Here is a 13,750-nt window from a genome sequence, read left to right as displayed (position 1 = left end):
CCGCTACCGGCACGGACTGGTGACGTAGCGACTGCGGCATTGAGGTCGATACTATGCTTGCGCAGGAGGCTTAGCAGCAGCGCGGTAGTTGCGAGCATAAGCGTCGCCAGTGAGGTCCTGGATTCTGAACGTCAATGCACAGCGATCGCGTTGCCTTCGTTGAAAATATGGTCAGGCAGCGCATACGAGATGCTGGCCAGAGTCTGTATGCTGAGAAGCCGGAATTCATATAGTGGTTCTGCACCAGTGCCCCACCGATGTCCGTGCATGAGCTCTCCACAGTGCAAGAAGTCGAAGAAAGTCAGGGGTTGATTCAGAGATGAATAAGCGCCCGAGTGGCACCCAGATGGGGCTAGCCTACATTTCGAATGTGAAAACCCTGTGATAGGGTGCAGACAAAATCGCGCGAGTGACGAAGGAGCGTGAAGTGCAGGGATTCATATTTCAAATAAATGGTCGCTGGCCTGTGTGTGTACAGCAGGACAGATATCTTCTATTCGATTGCAAGTTGAAGCATCAATGGCGCCCCGATAACGAGGGCCGTTATTTCCACGGAATACGCCGCATGCTAGCAGTTCTCTTAAGGAACTGGCGAGCCCCCTGCCCAGAAACGTTCAGAAGCCGATCGAATATCTCGCGTGTTCTACGACTCAAAGTCTGGTTGTCGTATGTCCCTTTCGAGACTGTAGATTTGCTTCGGGTGCCTAGTCGCTACCATTGAATACGAGGCATCGCACTTGAGACCGCTGTTAGAGCGCATTTGCTCGCCAGTTAATGGTTTTTGCGCGTAACGCGCAGCGGCTTTCATTCGCAAGACCGATCACTATACTAGAGTGCACCTCTGAGCGTTCAGCCGCGATACCAAAAGACGATTACGAGACTCCTTAAAACAACGAATAGTCAACATCAACAAAGCAGCGGTTGGAATTCGTCCAAAACGTCCGTGCAAGAATGCCTGGAGCGCCCGGCCCAGACTGTCGGCATGCTCCAGTTCTTCACGCACGTGATTTACGGCTCATTTGGTATGCATCCATCGATACAGCTTTACAAACCATGGCGGACACACTGAAACCCTGAAAACTCAGATCGGCTGGCGTTTTGCATCATAAATTTCACAAGAACTTGGACTTGCGTTACACCGTACCCCGCACGGATATGCGTTGCTGGCAAACAACAAGAACGTCATCACTGGCAGTCGCCCTCCCTCTGATTTCATACCCATGTCAGATAAGGATATCAAACAGTGAACTGTCTGCTGTGTTCCAGCTTTTCGATTCTTTTAGAATTTGTTTAGGATGCAAAGACTCTAAACTCGAAGTACTACAGAAAGTGCTTACAGATATACATCTAATTCTGGAGTTCTCGGTAGTTTATTCGGAGTGTCACCTTCGACGCCTTTCCGCTTTCTTCCCTAGTTCACCGGTATCAAGATGGAACGCAACGCCCGCGAATACCGTTCGTAAAGCAACCTATATTATTGTCCATTCACACGTCGATGCCCTGCTCTTCTCTCTCTCCTACGTGTATCAGGCTGAATGCAAGCAGCCAGCAGACGTTCGATTTATCTGTCCCAGTGCAACTCGAGAACGCAGCGCGCTGCGCCACTGGATCGATTACGAGAAACAACCTCGACGTCACCGCATAGCGACTCCATCACAAGCTTCTTCTGCGAGAACACAGAATTTCTCATACCAGTTAATCTTCGATTCCACCCGCGAGACAGATCCCCGTCTCTTTGCGGCCACCGACGAGACGGCATTCTACAGCGGCATGGTATGCTTTACGGGACGTGCCCCTGGAAGATCCCGTCTCTTCTGCCAGGATGGGATATGGCCCTGGACTCGGACTCGAGTCATCGCAGCGATCGCCTCTGATAAAGAGTGCGTCACTCCATTGCTCGAAGGGAGCGCAGACGGCTCGAAATATCTCCACTTGCTCTGCAGACTGCTTTTGACTTCTGGTGCTTGTTTCACCGTGAACTACGAAGCGCTCCACAAATCCTCCACCGAACGGAACAGCGTACTCCTACGTGTGTGCGTACGGTGTGTTTGCGGTGAGGATCGTCCAGAAGAAGCTCGTGATATTCGGGAACGGCGCCGGGCGCGTTGTAACGGAGAAAGACATCGCATGGAACCCTGTTTACATGTCAAGGACACGTGACGAACGATGGAAGAAGCCTTCACGCGCTACAGGACGATCCTCGAAAGAGGGGTGGGGTGAGCGCACAGGGTCATGCGACCCCTGCCGAGCGCCATCGCTGCACAGGGCACATCGTGGCAGTATGAGAAGAAGATGCTCATGGCTAGGGGTGCGGAGATGGCAACTACCGCCTGCGCATGAAATGCACGGGAAAACAACTGGAGGCTGCGAAATGAGGACGCTCACGCTGCCGTCGTCACCCTTTGCCAGTGAATAGCGGAGCTTGAGGAAACGAGATGCTGGTGTTTTCAATGGAAGAGATAAGAGGTACGAAAAGGAAGCAGTTGCTGAGGAGGCTCCGAAAAGTCCGTTGTTGATCACAACTGGAAGAGACCAAGAGAGTTTGATTACACGCCAGAATAAGGTAAGTGGGCCCATTCCATTTTATTCTAACTGTGATATATGAAAACGGTACATCGAAACAGAGTCGACAAACGGGACTAGCGCTTCTGTGGTTATCCTACAAGGATACCGCCGCTACACGAGGTACACCTCTCCGTTCCAGAAACTCATGGCGATCCAGTTGGTCAGGAATCGAGCTTCGGACGAGTCAGCAAATGTTCGGTTGCTGTGTCTGTGCATTTGGCGACGAGCGCCCCATGAGACCGCGAGCTGTAGTGCTCCCGTCCTCTAGTGCGACCAGATGAACGGCAGTTGCGCCGGCACCGCCACACTAGCCGTCGAAACGCCCGGTGTGGCAAGAGCGCACCGCGCCGCACGCTCAGCGCGTAGTGGCTCTGTGATTGGACCAGCGCTGCGCTCGACAGACGACAAGGTACTCGCAACTTCCCAGTAAGCGGGCAGAATGTACACCAGGTTCGGTCAATGCCTTGTCCCTGTGAACCAAGCAGGAGGCTGTTGTACGGCCGTGAGCCTCGGACACGGTGCGCACCAAAGGTTGACTTTGCAGCGCACTTCAAGGCATATGTTGGGCTTTTGTGTGTTGCCACAGTGGCGACTGAACGCCCGCGTTAGGAGTGCGTGTCGATTGGTGCGGAACAAAGCCTTTCAGGCGCATCAGCGAGTGGCGAGGTACATGCTCCGTGTCTCGCACGCATCTGTTACTACTCAGGGCGAGCAGTCCCCTTGGACTGCGAAAGACAAGAGCGTGAAGGAGGCAAACGACTCGCCGTATAAGCATACAGTTAGCCTACCTGAGACCAGCTTCTCTCAGAGAGCAAACTCAACTGAGAGGGAGCCGCAGATCCAACGCTTCTGGGAGGAAAACCGCATTTACGAAGGATTGTACGAAGATAACTCCAGGAACGCCGAATTTTTGTTGCATGACGGCCCACCGTACGCGAACGGGTCCCTCCATATGGGGCACGCTCTAAATAAGATACTTAAGGACATTATCAACCGCTATTTCATACTCTGCGGGAAGCGTGTCCGCTTTGTTCCCGGCTGGGATTGCCATGGCCTCCCCATCGAGCTAAAAGCCGTGCAGTCGGCTAGGTCTAATCATCGGGAAGCACTTGATCCATTGCAGATTCGACTGCTTGCGCGAAAGTTTGCCCTGGAGGCCATCGAGGAACAACGGAAGGGTTTCAAGCGCTACGGTGTCTGGGGAACCTGGAATGCGCCATACTTAACATTGGACCACCAGTACGAAGCCGCTCAGGTCCGTATTTTTGGTGAGATGTTTCTGAAAGGCTACATTTATCGTGGCAGAAAACCTGTGTACTGGAGTCCAAGCTCTCGCACAGCGTTGGCAGAGGCGGAGCTTGAATATCCGGACGTGCACGTTTCGCGATCGGCGTACGTTGCTTTCGAGGTTGTAGACGCTGGGAAACTGCGTGGGATTATCAGTGAGCTCGAATTCGATTCGTTCAGAGTTGCAATCTGGACGACCACGCCCTGGACGATTCCCGCGAATCGGGCTGTAGCGGTGAATCCAAACCTGCCGTACAGTATCGTGGCTCTCGAGGATGAGCAAGGGAAGCCCTGCACGTTGCTTGTAGTAGCCCAAGACCTTGTGGAAACTCTTGAACAAAAGTTGCATAGGCCTCTCTCTAACAAGAAGATTGTACCTGGCTCTGAGTTAGTCGGTATGACCTACAGGCACCCTTTGTATCCAATGGAGGTATACCGCGTGGTTGCCGGTGGCGACTACATCACGACCGAGAGCGGGACCGGCCTGGTGCACACCGCACCTGGGCACGGCCTAGAGGACTATAACGTTGGATTACGCGAATCACTCGAAGTCTTTGCGCCTGTCGATGATGTCGGAAGATTCACATCAGATGCTGGTCCCGAGCTCGCGGGGCTCCCTGTACTTCAAGAAGGTAATGCTCGGGTTTTAGAATTGCTGCGATCGAGTAATGCTCTGCTGCTCGAAGAAAAATACGAGCACAAGTACCCGTATGATTGGAGAACGAGAGAGCCGACTATCGTTCGTGCCACAGAGCAATGGTTCGCCTCCGTGCGTCAGTTTCGTGACAAAGCACTGGAAGCGCTCCAGAGCGTCCAGTGGGTGCCACCTGCCGGAGAGAATCGCATCCGGGGAATGATCGAGTCTCGTGATGATTGGTGTATATCGAGACAGCGCCCGTGGGGAGTGCCAATACCCGTCTTTTATGATGAAGACACCGGCGAAGCCGTCATCAGTATGGAAATCATCCAGTACGTGAGCGAAATTTTTGCAAAACACGGATCTGATGCTTGGTGGACGCTTCCAATTGAGCAGCTCCTTCCAGCGAGTATCATTCAGACGGGGCGGAGACTGCGTCGTGGCTTAGACACCATGGATGTCTGGTTTGATTCGGGGAGCTCCTGGGCCTCACTCTCCAAATCTCATGGCGAAGGCTCCAGCTCGAGCTGGCTTCCGTCTGTGGTCGCAGATCTTTACCTCGAGGGCAGCGATCAGCATCGGGGATGGTTCCAGTCCTCGCTCTTGACATCCGTTGCAGTTCGCGGCTATGCTCCGTTTCGCGCGGTTCTCACGCACGGATTCGTTTTAGATGAGAAGGGGCTGAAGATGTCCAAGTCGCTTGGTAATGTGGTCGATCCCTCGGAGATCATCAACGGCGGGCAAAACCAGAAAAAGCAACCTGCCCTCGGCGCGGACGTGCTCCGCCTCTGGGTCGCCAGTGTTGATTACATGAGTGATGTGCTGATTGGTCCAACGATTTTGAAGCAAACTGCTGACGCTTACAGGAAGATCCGAAATACACTGCGCTTCCTGGCCGGCAACGTTCCACGATGGGATGAAACGTGCCCTGTGAGCGTGAATGCTTTGAACGATGCAAATCTACCTTCACTGGACCGCTATATACTGCGTCGCGCTGCAGCAGTGTTGAAGGATATTGAGGACGCGTACAAGAACTTCACGTTCAACAGAATATTTCAGAGCGTCCTGCGTTTCTGTGTCGCTGACTTGAGCAATTTCTATCTAGATATTGCCAAAGATCGCTGCTACGTTGCCGCTCCGGATGAACCACGTCGCCAAACTTGCCAAGCAACAATGTGGGCGATCTTAATGGATATGGCACGAGCGTTGGCACCCATTCTACCGCACACCGTCGAGGACCTGTGGCAATGCCTACGCAAAGATGGCAAGTTGCCCTCTGGAGCGCCGATTAGTATTTTCCAAAATGGTTGGTATTCTTATGTGCCACAGATTCTCTCAGACGAGTATGAGGACAAAAAATGGACCATCGTTCGAGAAGTTCGCGAACTTGTGAATAAGGCACTTGAAACAGCTCGCACAAACGGGCTAATAGGATCGTCGTTGGAGGCACGTGTCATCATATATCCGCATGCACGGCACGTAGAGGAGGCGCTTACAAGCTTTGATCCCTCAAATGGGGTTGATGATTTGCGATACTTCTTTATCACGTCCCAAGTTGACGTCGTCCGTTGCTCTGGGAATGGGGAGTCTCCAGGCGCTGCTAGCGAGACCCACGTCGAGGTACAAAAAGCGTACGGTTCGAAATGTGCTCGCTGTTGGAATTTCTCCGAAACTGTGGGTGCACTTCATGAGCATTCACAAGTATGTGAGCGCTGCGTGCGTTCCCTCAAGCACCTGGGCGTCGAGCGGGTTTAGGTCAAGGTCGGTAAAGCGCGGAGCGCTGTTTGTTGGCTGAAGCTTCAGCTCGCTGCGGTTTCGCGCGAACCGCACGAAGCCCAAAACACTCGGCCTTCGGCCAAATGAAAGCCGTCGTTACGCAACTTCGCTCGCAAAGTATCGGTCACCCTGGTTTCCTGTCACCTGAAGTTGAGGCAAGAGATGCTTGCCGGTGAACCCAGCGTGCCAAGCTGCTGAACGGGACTATGGTCCAGAAGCCGAAACCCGCTTCGAGCCGGTTGCGACCTCTCGATCATCGGAACTCGTCTTCATATTTGAGGTAACACGCGAAACCTACACCGTCTCCATTTTCTGCTCCGCGGCTCTGCGCGCTTGTCTTCGTGCAAGTTTCAGAGCCAGCACCGAACCCTTCCGGGCAAACCGCTGGTTCCGCAGAAACTTTTGGTACATTCCTTTCGTTGACGCGTACCGGTGACTACGGGGCCGCTTTATTCCGTTGCGATGCGCTTTCCGTGACTGATTATGGTTTGTGTGGTTCTTTGACTTTGCCATTGAAAATCAAGTCCTAGCTTTCCAACGCTCTAACAATGCAACGTAGGAAAAAGGCCTCTATCGCAGGATCGTTCAGGACGACGGTGGCGCCGAAACAAATTCCCTAATGGCGAGGTATTCCTCTAAACCAGCGAGATGGACATTGTGGTTCAGACGGAAACCTTTCCGCCGCGGAAGGGAATTCCCTTCCGGTTAGCGTGGCGCGATCTTCGGAGTGCTGTCATCGCGCCAATGACTTCGGCTGCGAAAATAGACGGGCAGAAGGCTGGATCTATCGGGTTTCTGTATGGACGCCAGACGGGTATGATCGGCATATCACTTGGAAAAGCATCGTTTACTCTCCACGTGACTGCGGCGGCCTCCATTTGGTCAAAGCCAGCACGGTGGTATGCGAAACGCTGCGCCGTGACGGTTTACGGAGACTCTGTGGATGAGGCGTCTCCGCGGACATCACTGAGCTGCCCCCTTCCACCGGTCACCGACGTTGCCAACTTTTGGTACGACTGAAGAGCTCCATGCATGATGCGTGGAGTTAAATGCAATATCCGCTCGATACCGTACAAGACCGCCCGTTTCAAATGATTTGGTCTGCCAACCCGTCCCTTGAAACGATACGCCACGCCCACATGATCGACTGTTGACAGCAAAAACAGTCGCAGCGTGTGAAAATGACAATCGTCTCAGCTTTTGTCTCACCGTTGGCAGACCCGTATAGAACACGGTTCATCGACTGGATGCTCCTGAGGGCCGCGGGCAGGAACCGCGATCGCACGCGATCTGTGAACGAAACGATCCGAATTGCATGTTGCCTACAAAGGAAGCCGCTTGCCAGCTGGCGACAACCTTCTCGAATGGTTGAGGATGAAAACATGTTTAAGGCCCTCTTTACACCGTACAACGAGCGAACACGCCACGATGTCGCTTGGTCTCCGTATAGGAGACGCTTAAAGTGGGACTGGCACTTGCGCAACTTTCTCTACGCACTACTTCCAGCTGCCGCGATTTTCTTGTTCTGCGAGGCTGTAGAGTATAGGTATGACTTGAAAAAGTCCTTCTCTTCCGAAAGCTCGAAGAATGATAGGAAAATTAGGCATTTGCAAGATGCAGCGGCACAGTCAACAACAGAATTGAGGCATGATCGCGAGGGCTCGTTGACGCAATCAGTTCAAACTTCGCGCGCACCGTGAAGCGCTCCTAACCAGAGAAGTCTCCTTTCTAGGTACATGGACGAGCTACGAGTTTACTTGTCGTGAAGTTTGCGGGAAAGGTTTCTTGATGGAAGTTTAGCTGGGGCGGTTACAACACGATCAGCTCGCCTCCGTGCCCGGGAACCGTCTTACCTCTCGCGGTTCAACAAACGGCATAAGTTGCCTTCGCTCTGGCTCTTTCTTCGCCACTGGAAAGTGGACTCGCAATGATCGCACATGATTCGCATCATCTTGCTCGCTCGTGTGATAAGAGCCACAATATCATAGCATTGCCTATTCGTGCTGTTGTGTCTCCACGCACAGAAATAGATACTCTAGACGGACTCTGTAGAATTTCGATGCCCCGAGACATCTTTCGATAGCCAAGTCAGAGGAAATCATCATTGCGGCATATGCCTATTACGGCAGCCGGCTCCGGACATGAATTTCCGAATGAGATGCATGGACCTCGGAACATCCATGATGTCCCTGACTCCATTTGCTGGAGTCCACACTGCTTACCTGCTCGAGACACAGGCCCAGACCCTCAGTCGAAGACAAAGTGTCGTCGAACCGCACGCAAACGCAGATATCCTCCTGCATGGCGCCGGAAATTGCAGCGACGAGGCCCATATACGGATATGTCGCGAAAGCGGCTGCGAGCTACCTATGGCCGACTCCGCACCGCAGCCTCTGCATCCGCAAAAGATTAATATGGGGCACTGAACCGCTAGCTCTGTTACCATCTTTGGATTTTAATGGAACTTTGTTAGGCGTGCAGCGTCGGCATTTGAAGTGCGGCAGCAAAAGCTTACAGATTCACGCTTCGTTTTAGGATTCTCGGTCGTCTTTAGGGAGTGACCTTTTCGACATTTTGGAGCCGGAATTTGTTACGTCACTGTCTTTAAGTTGAATAACGACGCCGATGAACATGATTACGTCAAATTACCTATATCATTTACCAGTTCATACGCAGAAGCCTCCGTTCTTCCCCTTTTTTCCTGTTTAGAATGCTGAAACCATGCATTCTTCAAGTACTCGATCTCCCTGTTGTAAGTCTACTTGTGGCCGTACAAATTCGCGCCAGTGGATCGGCGATAAATAAATATCGACGTCGCCCTTTGGCAACTTTTTCACGAACTCATGCTGAAACTACGCTGAATTTCTCAACACAGTTAATCCCTTCAGTTTGAAAAGCAAATTCTCCAATCTTTGCAGACATCGAAGAAACCGCGTTCGGCAGCAGCGAGATATCTCTGGCGGGATATGCTCTCAAAGGCTCCCGACTCCTCTTCTTACATGGAGAATTTTCTTGGACTCGGACTTGATTCATCATTGCGATCGCTTGTAGTCGAGTGTACGTCACCGCTTTGCGCGAATGGAGCATTGACGGATAAACACTTCCTGACTTGTTCTCTATCCATGATTTTCTTTCCGATTTTTGTTTCATCATCAGCAATATCGCGCTCCGCAAATGCTCTACCGAATGGAACGCCATGCGGTTGCGTCTGCAGAACGGAGAGTACTCGCTAAGTGGCTCACGTACAAGACTTCCATGATAGCGGGATACGACAGCGGGCTCTAAAATCGATGGATGTATCGACAGGATCGCTCTGCGACCGTCTAGGGCATGGATCGAGCGCTGAAGCGAGCGTTCACAGGCTACAGTGTGAACCTCATTGGGGAAGGCGCGTTGCACATATAGGAACACCGTACAAAAGCCAGGTGCCACCGCTGCAGAGGACGCTCCTTGGCCGTACACAAAGATGAAAAAAAGGCAAGCGAGGCGTAGATCGCAACATCCGCCTGTGCACCAAACGCGACGACAACTACCAGAAGCTGCGAACACGGGATTTTAACGCCGCCATCAACATTTCTAGAGTTCTGAAACGGGAGCTGGAGGGTCACGGGAGACCGAAATATTTAAAGCTGCGGCTACGAGAGAGGAAAAGGCAGCCCTTGGAGAAAAGGACCGCAAAGGCTGATTTTTTCGACAGCGGGAGCATTCCCAAACATTAGTTTTTACGACCGAATTATCGGAGGCGGGCTGTTACACGCTGACTGCGAACTGGGTGTGAACGTAGCACTTTAGAAGCAGGATTCGTTGGCGGCTGTCGATGGTTCCAGAGTCGAAACTCGAACCTCCGCGCCTGGCCAGAATATTTGCATCTGAATCATTTTTAGTGAGATCTAGCTCGCCTTCACGAAGCCAGGTACTCAGAGCTAAATCATCCGCAAAGCGGCGATATTCATCCCGACAATGCTGCGCGAATCGCGTACAAAAGCTTGTGCTCGCTGCCGGAAAGTCGAAACGAATTTTCTGGTCTGGTTTCCTTCGGGACCTGCAATATGAACACAGAATTCTCGAAATCGATCCTTGATCAATTTCAAAACCGTGCGAATGAGTAACTCTCGATCACTTAGAGAGCACTGGATGAAATCTTCCGGGTGTTCCGCCGTTTCGAGGCAAATTCGAGCGAGCATCAATGCTGAGCCCATCGGTAACGCGGTGAGCGCCGCATTGTAATGCGTTGTGCGGATACTCCGCAGAAGTGGAAGCAATTCGCTGATGCGCTGTTTTTTCGCGGAGGACCCATCCAAACGAGTTTCATCCTCGAATCTCGCCATCTGCTCAATGATTCGATCTGTAGCAGCAATACTGTCCAGGGTTTTCAGAGAGTTTGGTGTGTTGTGAATGCTCCCGACGCTGGTCGCTGGCTCGTAGGCTGCTTCACTTTCATTCTCCTCTGCCTCAATGATTCCTATGTAGTCCGATTCTTGATCCTTCAGAGCGTCCGTTTCGAAGTGCTCTCGAAGAGCTCGTTCGCCTTCTTCTCCAGCAACAATCTGATCATCCAGACGATGCCAAACACGGATGCTATGGTCCGTTCCAGCGCTGACGACGATTTCCCCTCGACCGCTTGGCGCGATGCTTGTGACCGTACCGCTGCGGTGGCCCCAGCCATTTTCAGCGAGCACATTCTTGCCGTCAAGTGTGCAAATAAAACTTCGATCAGCAGCAAGATCAGCGTCCCAGTAGCGCAGACTGCCGTCCCGTCCGCCAGACCAAAAGCAGCGAGGATTACTATAGTCGAAGCGCACGCATGTGACACCATCTTCGTGGGCGCGCGAGATGCATCTAATGCAGTCGCCGAATTGCAGCCCCCAAAGTCTGATCGATTTGTCCATGGAGCCCGTAACAAGCATCTTCGAGTCACCACTAATGTCCATGGTGGTTACCGGCAACTTGTGTCCATAGAAAGAAAGTGCAAAAGAGAGTGAATCCATTCGGAACGCACGAACCGTCATATCCGTGAGCGCAACAAGGATGAGTTCCTCGTTAGGCGTGAAGCATAGCGCTGTAATTTCATTTGCAACCTCGAGTCGAGGAGCATCGTGAACGCTCCAGGTTGTTCCAGAGAAGCTCAAGCGGTGGAAACTAACAAAGCCGGCGTTGCCGCCCACTGCTATGAAATTACCCGAAGCTGATTGTGCCATCGCCCGAATGACTGGTCCTGTAGGTGCCCCATTCGCTGGCGCTATCGATTGCTTTTCCAGAATCACTCCCGATTCGCAGTCGAGAATCATGACGGCACCTTTGTTCGTTGCTACAGCTGCATACTTCCCCTCGACAAAGGAAGCTCCCGCGTCGGACGGCGGGCGCAGAAACATGACAGCAGTCACGGTTGGTCTCTTCCTTTCACCTGCATCCGGAAGCTCTATAGAGCACAGGCACTGCCCTGTGCCACTATTCCAAATTCGAATGTCCTGCGCCGCTGATAGGATCAGCGGATGGCCGACTCGAGGTAATGGAACGGATTTCATACTGGCGCTCAGAAACTGATCGAAGTCATCAGATAGGGCAAGGGCGGTGACAGGTTGCGGATGCCCGTCGCCGCCAATATACAATGCGCACTCCACTCCAGACACTCGAACGGGGGACGTTTCGAGCCTGGTCTCGCGAGTAGCATTCGTCACATTTGCTAGGCTTATCTCGCCCGAAACCTCGTTTTGTGTGTCTCCGAGAATCATGCATGCGTTTTCAACGCTCACAGCGTTATTTGCGCGATGAACGATAAACATTAAGTTTTCCATGCGATCTTTTCCGAATCTATCACCGTTTGTAATACATGCAAGTGATAAGATCTTACACTCAAACTTGGTTTGCAAGCGCAGACAGAGAAAATCCGACGCTTCCAGCTCATTGCGCATCGCATCGTCTCCGTCACCGGATTCGCCCTCGAGGCATGAATTCGCACTTGAAACATGCTCCATCGCATGTTTTTTCGCTGCCCGTTTGCGCCTTCTCTTGATATGTCGCTTGACACCACTCTCATCACGTACCTCGTAAAACTCCAAGTTTCGATCCGCATCGAAGCCGATCACAAAAGAATCATCAGGCGCCGCGCAGAGGCCCAAAAGTCGCGATCGTGCGCGGGCTCGATGCACGACGCCGATCTTCGTGAAATGCGTGCCATGCGACGGCGGGCGCCATGCGTGCGCGTCACCAGAGGCCGCTGCATTCTGCCGCCAAAGGTGAATGTCCCCGTCGTTATTTCCAGCGAGAAACAGTTTCCGCTTCGCTAGGTATACGGTGCTCCATATGGCGCTCTGTTCACAAAACAGCGCCTGAAGGCAGTCTTGCGTTTCCAGATCCACCAGTTTAATCACGGCATCCTTGCCGCTGCTCAGAAGCACTTTTCCTCGGTACAGCGCGTTACCTCGTCTGGTGCTTTGCATTGCATCGAACGTAATGTTGTCTTCGGAATTCCCAATGAAGCACAGCGAGGTCACCAGATCCGAATGAAGACCGCGAAGCTGGAGAATGCACTGTTCCGACCAAATGTCCCAGAGGCTGACATCTCCGTTTCGGCATCCGCAGGCGAGATGGGCGCTGTCTCCAGAGAAGGCGAGACAAGTCACGCCACTTCGATGCCCCTGAAGCCGCTTCGTATCGCAGAGTCTGAACACAGCGTGATCCACGCCACCTGATGCGGCTGATGGCTCCGACTGGGTAGCGTCTCCTTGGGTTTGCCCAAACGGGTACGCTGCTTTGTCGTACCAAGTACTCCTGGCTTGTCCTTCGCTCGCTTGGAGCACGTAGAGCGATATCGTACCGTCAGCATGGCCGGCAGCAATCATATACCATACAGACGACACCATTTGTGGACCCGAAGAGCGTCGTTGATCCTGGTCTGTGTGCTTAGTCAGTGACCCGAGATCCAGGGTGCAGCTGATGCACGTTACCGGAGATAGCACTGACACATTGGTCAGTCTCGCGACAAGGCGGGCACGTCGTGTCTCCCAAACGTGAACGGCCTCCACAGCGGCCACTGCAACGTACAGAAGTGGGCCACGCTTCAGACTCCGATCCTTTCGCGGTTGCGAGTCCAGGTCTGAAACGCTTTTCCGCGTACTGGATGGTGCGCATGGCAATCGGAAGAAACCTATCGTCTGGTTTCCAACGAAGTAACTACCACCCCCTCCATGTGCGCCTATGACAGTCCCGTACGGGCTAGCAACCACCCCGAGGACTTTTTCTGCCTTGAACGTGGGGTATAGACGAACCATCTTCGGCACTCGAGGTACGATGAAGAGTGCGGATCACTTCCGTCACAACAAGTCGGTCCCTACAGCGTCCCGCGGCGTGATTCTTGCGAACGCGAGAACAGTAAGACGGGTGCTAAGAATACCCTACGTGTTATCACCAAAATCCGGATTCTGCAACGCCGTCGCCCGGCACGTATTTTCGTGCCTGGATGGTTCTCGGTACGCGTTGCTAGGG

At 52.7% G+C, this 13,750-nt stretch overlaps 5 protein-coding genes across 5 annotated transcripts, besides 1 other annotated feature; 3 read left to right on the top strand and 2 right to left on the bottom strand.

Moving 5' to 3' along the window:
• Positions 1–486: part of a sequence feature (possible transcribed region) that runs on past the window's edge.
• A 669-nt stretch (positions 487–1,155) lies between these two features.
• Positions 1,156–2,160, top strand: CYME_CME048C (hypothetical protein; the record flags this gene model as incomplete). The annotated part of the gene is made up of 1 exon (XM_005535507.1): positions 1,156–2,160. The coding sequence occupies one exon, from the start codon at positions 1,156–1,158 to the stop codon at positions 2,158–2,160; it is 1,005 nt and encodes a 334-aa protein (XP_005535564.1).
• An 844-nt stretch (positions 2,161–3,004) lies between these two features.
• On the top strand, positions 3,005–6,244 carry CYME_CME047C (isoleucine--tRNA ligase; the record flags this gene model as incomplete). Its single annotated transcript, XM_005535506.1, has 1 exon — positions 3,005–6,244. The coding sequence occupies one exon, from the start codon at positions 3,005–3,007 to the stop codon at positions 6,242–6,244; it is 3,240 nt and encodes a 1,079-aa protein (XP_005535563.1).
• Positions 6,245–6,559: 315 nt separating this feature from the next.
• On the bottom strand, positions 6,560–6,778 carry CYME_CME046C (60S ribosomal protein L29; the record flags this gene model as incomplete). The annotated part of the gene is made up of 1 exon (XM_005535505.1): positions 6,560–6,778. The coding sequence occupies one exon, from the start codon at positions 6,776–6,778 to the stop codon at positions 6,560–6,562; it is 219 nt and encodes a 72-aa protein (XP_005535562.1).
• Positions 6,779–7,629: 851 nt separating this feature from the next.
• On the top strand, positions 7,630–7,965 carry CYME_CME045C (hypothetical protein; the record flags this gene model as incomplete). The annotated part of the gene is made up of 1 exon (XM_005535504.1): positions 7,630–7,965. One exon carries the CDS (start codon positions 7,630–7,632, stop codon positions 7,963–7,965), a length of 336 nt encoding a protein of 111 aa, XP_005535561.1.
• Positions 7,966–10,188: 2,223 nt separating this feature from the next.
• On the bottom strand, positions 10,189–13,536 carry CYME_CME044C (unknown WD repeat protein; the record flags this gene model as incomplete). Its single annotated transcript, XM_005535503.1, has 1 exon — positions 10,189–13,536. The coding sequence occupies one exon, from the start codon at positions 13,534–13,536 to the stop codon at positions 10,189–10,191; it is 3,348 nt and encodes a 1,115-aa protein (XP_005535560.1).
• Between the last annotated feature and the right edge of the window lie 214 nt (positions 13,537–13,750).

The sequence above is a fragment of the Cyanidioschyzon merolae genome, chromosome 5 (assembly GCF_000091205.1).
Source record: "Cyanidioschyzon merolae strain 10D DNA, chromosome 5, complete genome".
NCBI lineage: Eukaryota > Rhodophyta > Bangiophyceae > Cyanidiales > Cyanidiaceae > Cyanidioschyzon > Cyanidioschyzon merolae.
Note: the sequence above shows the minus strand (reverse complement) of the source record. Positions and strands in the feature narration are given on the sequence as shown.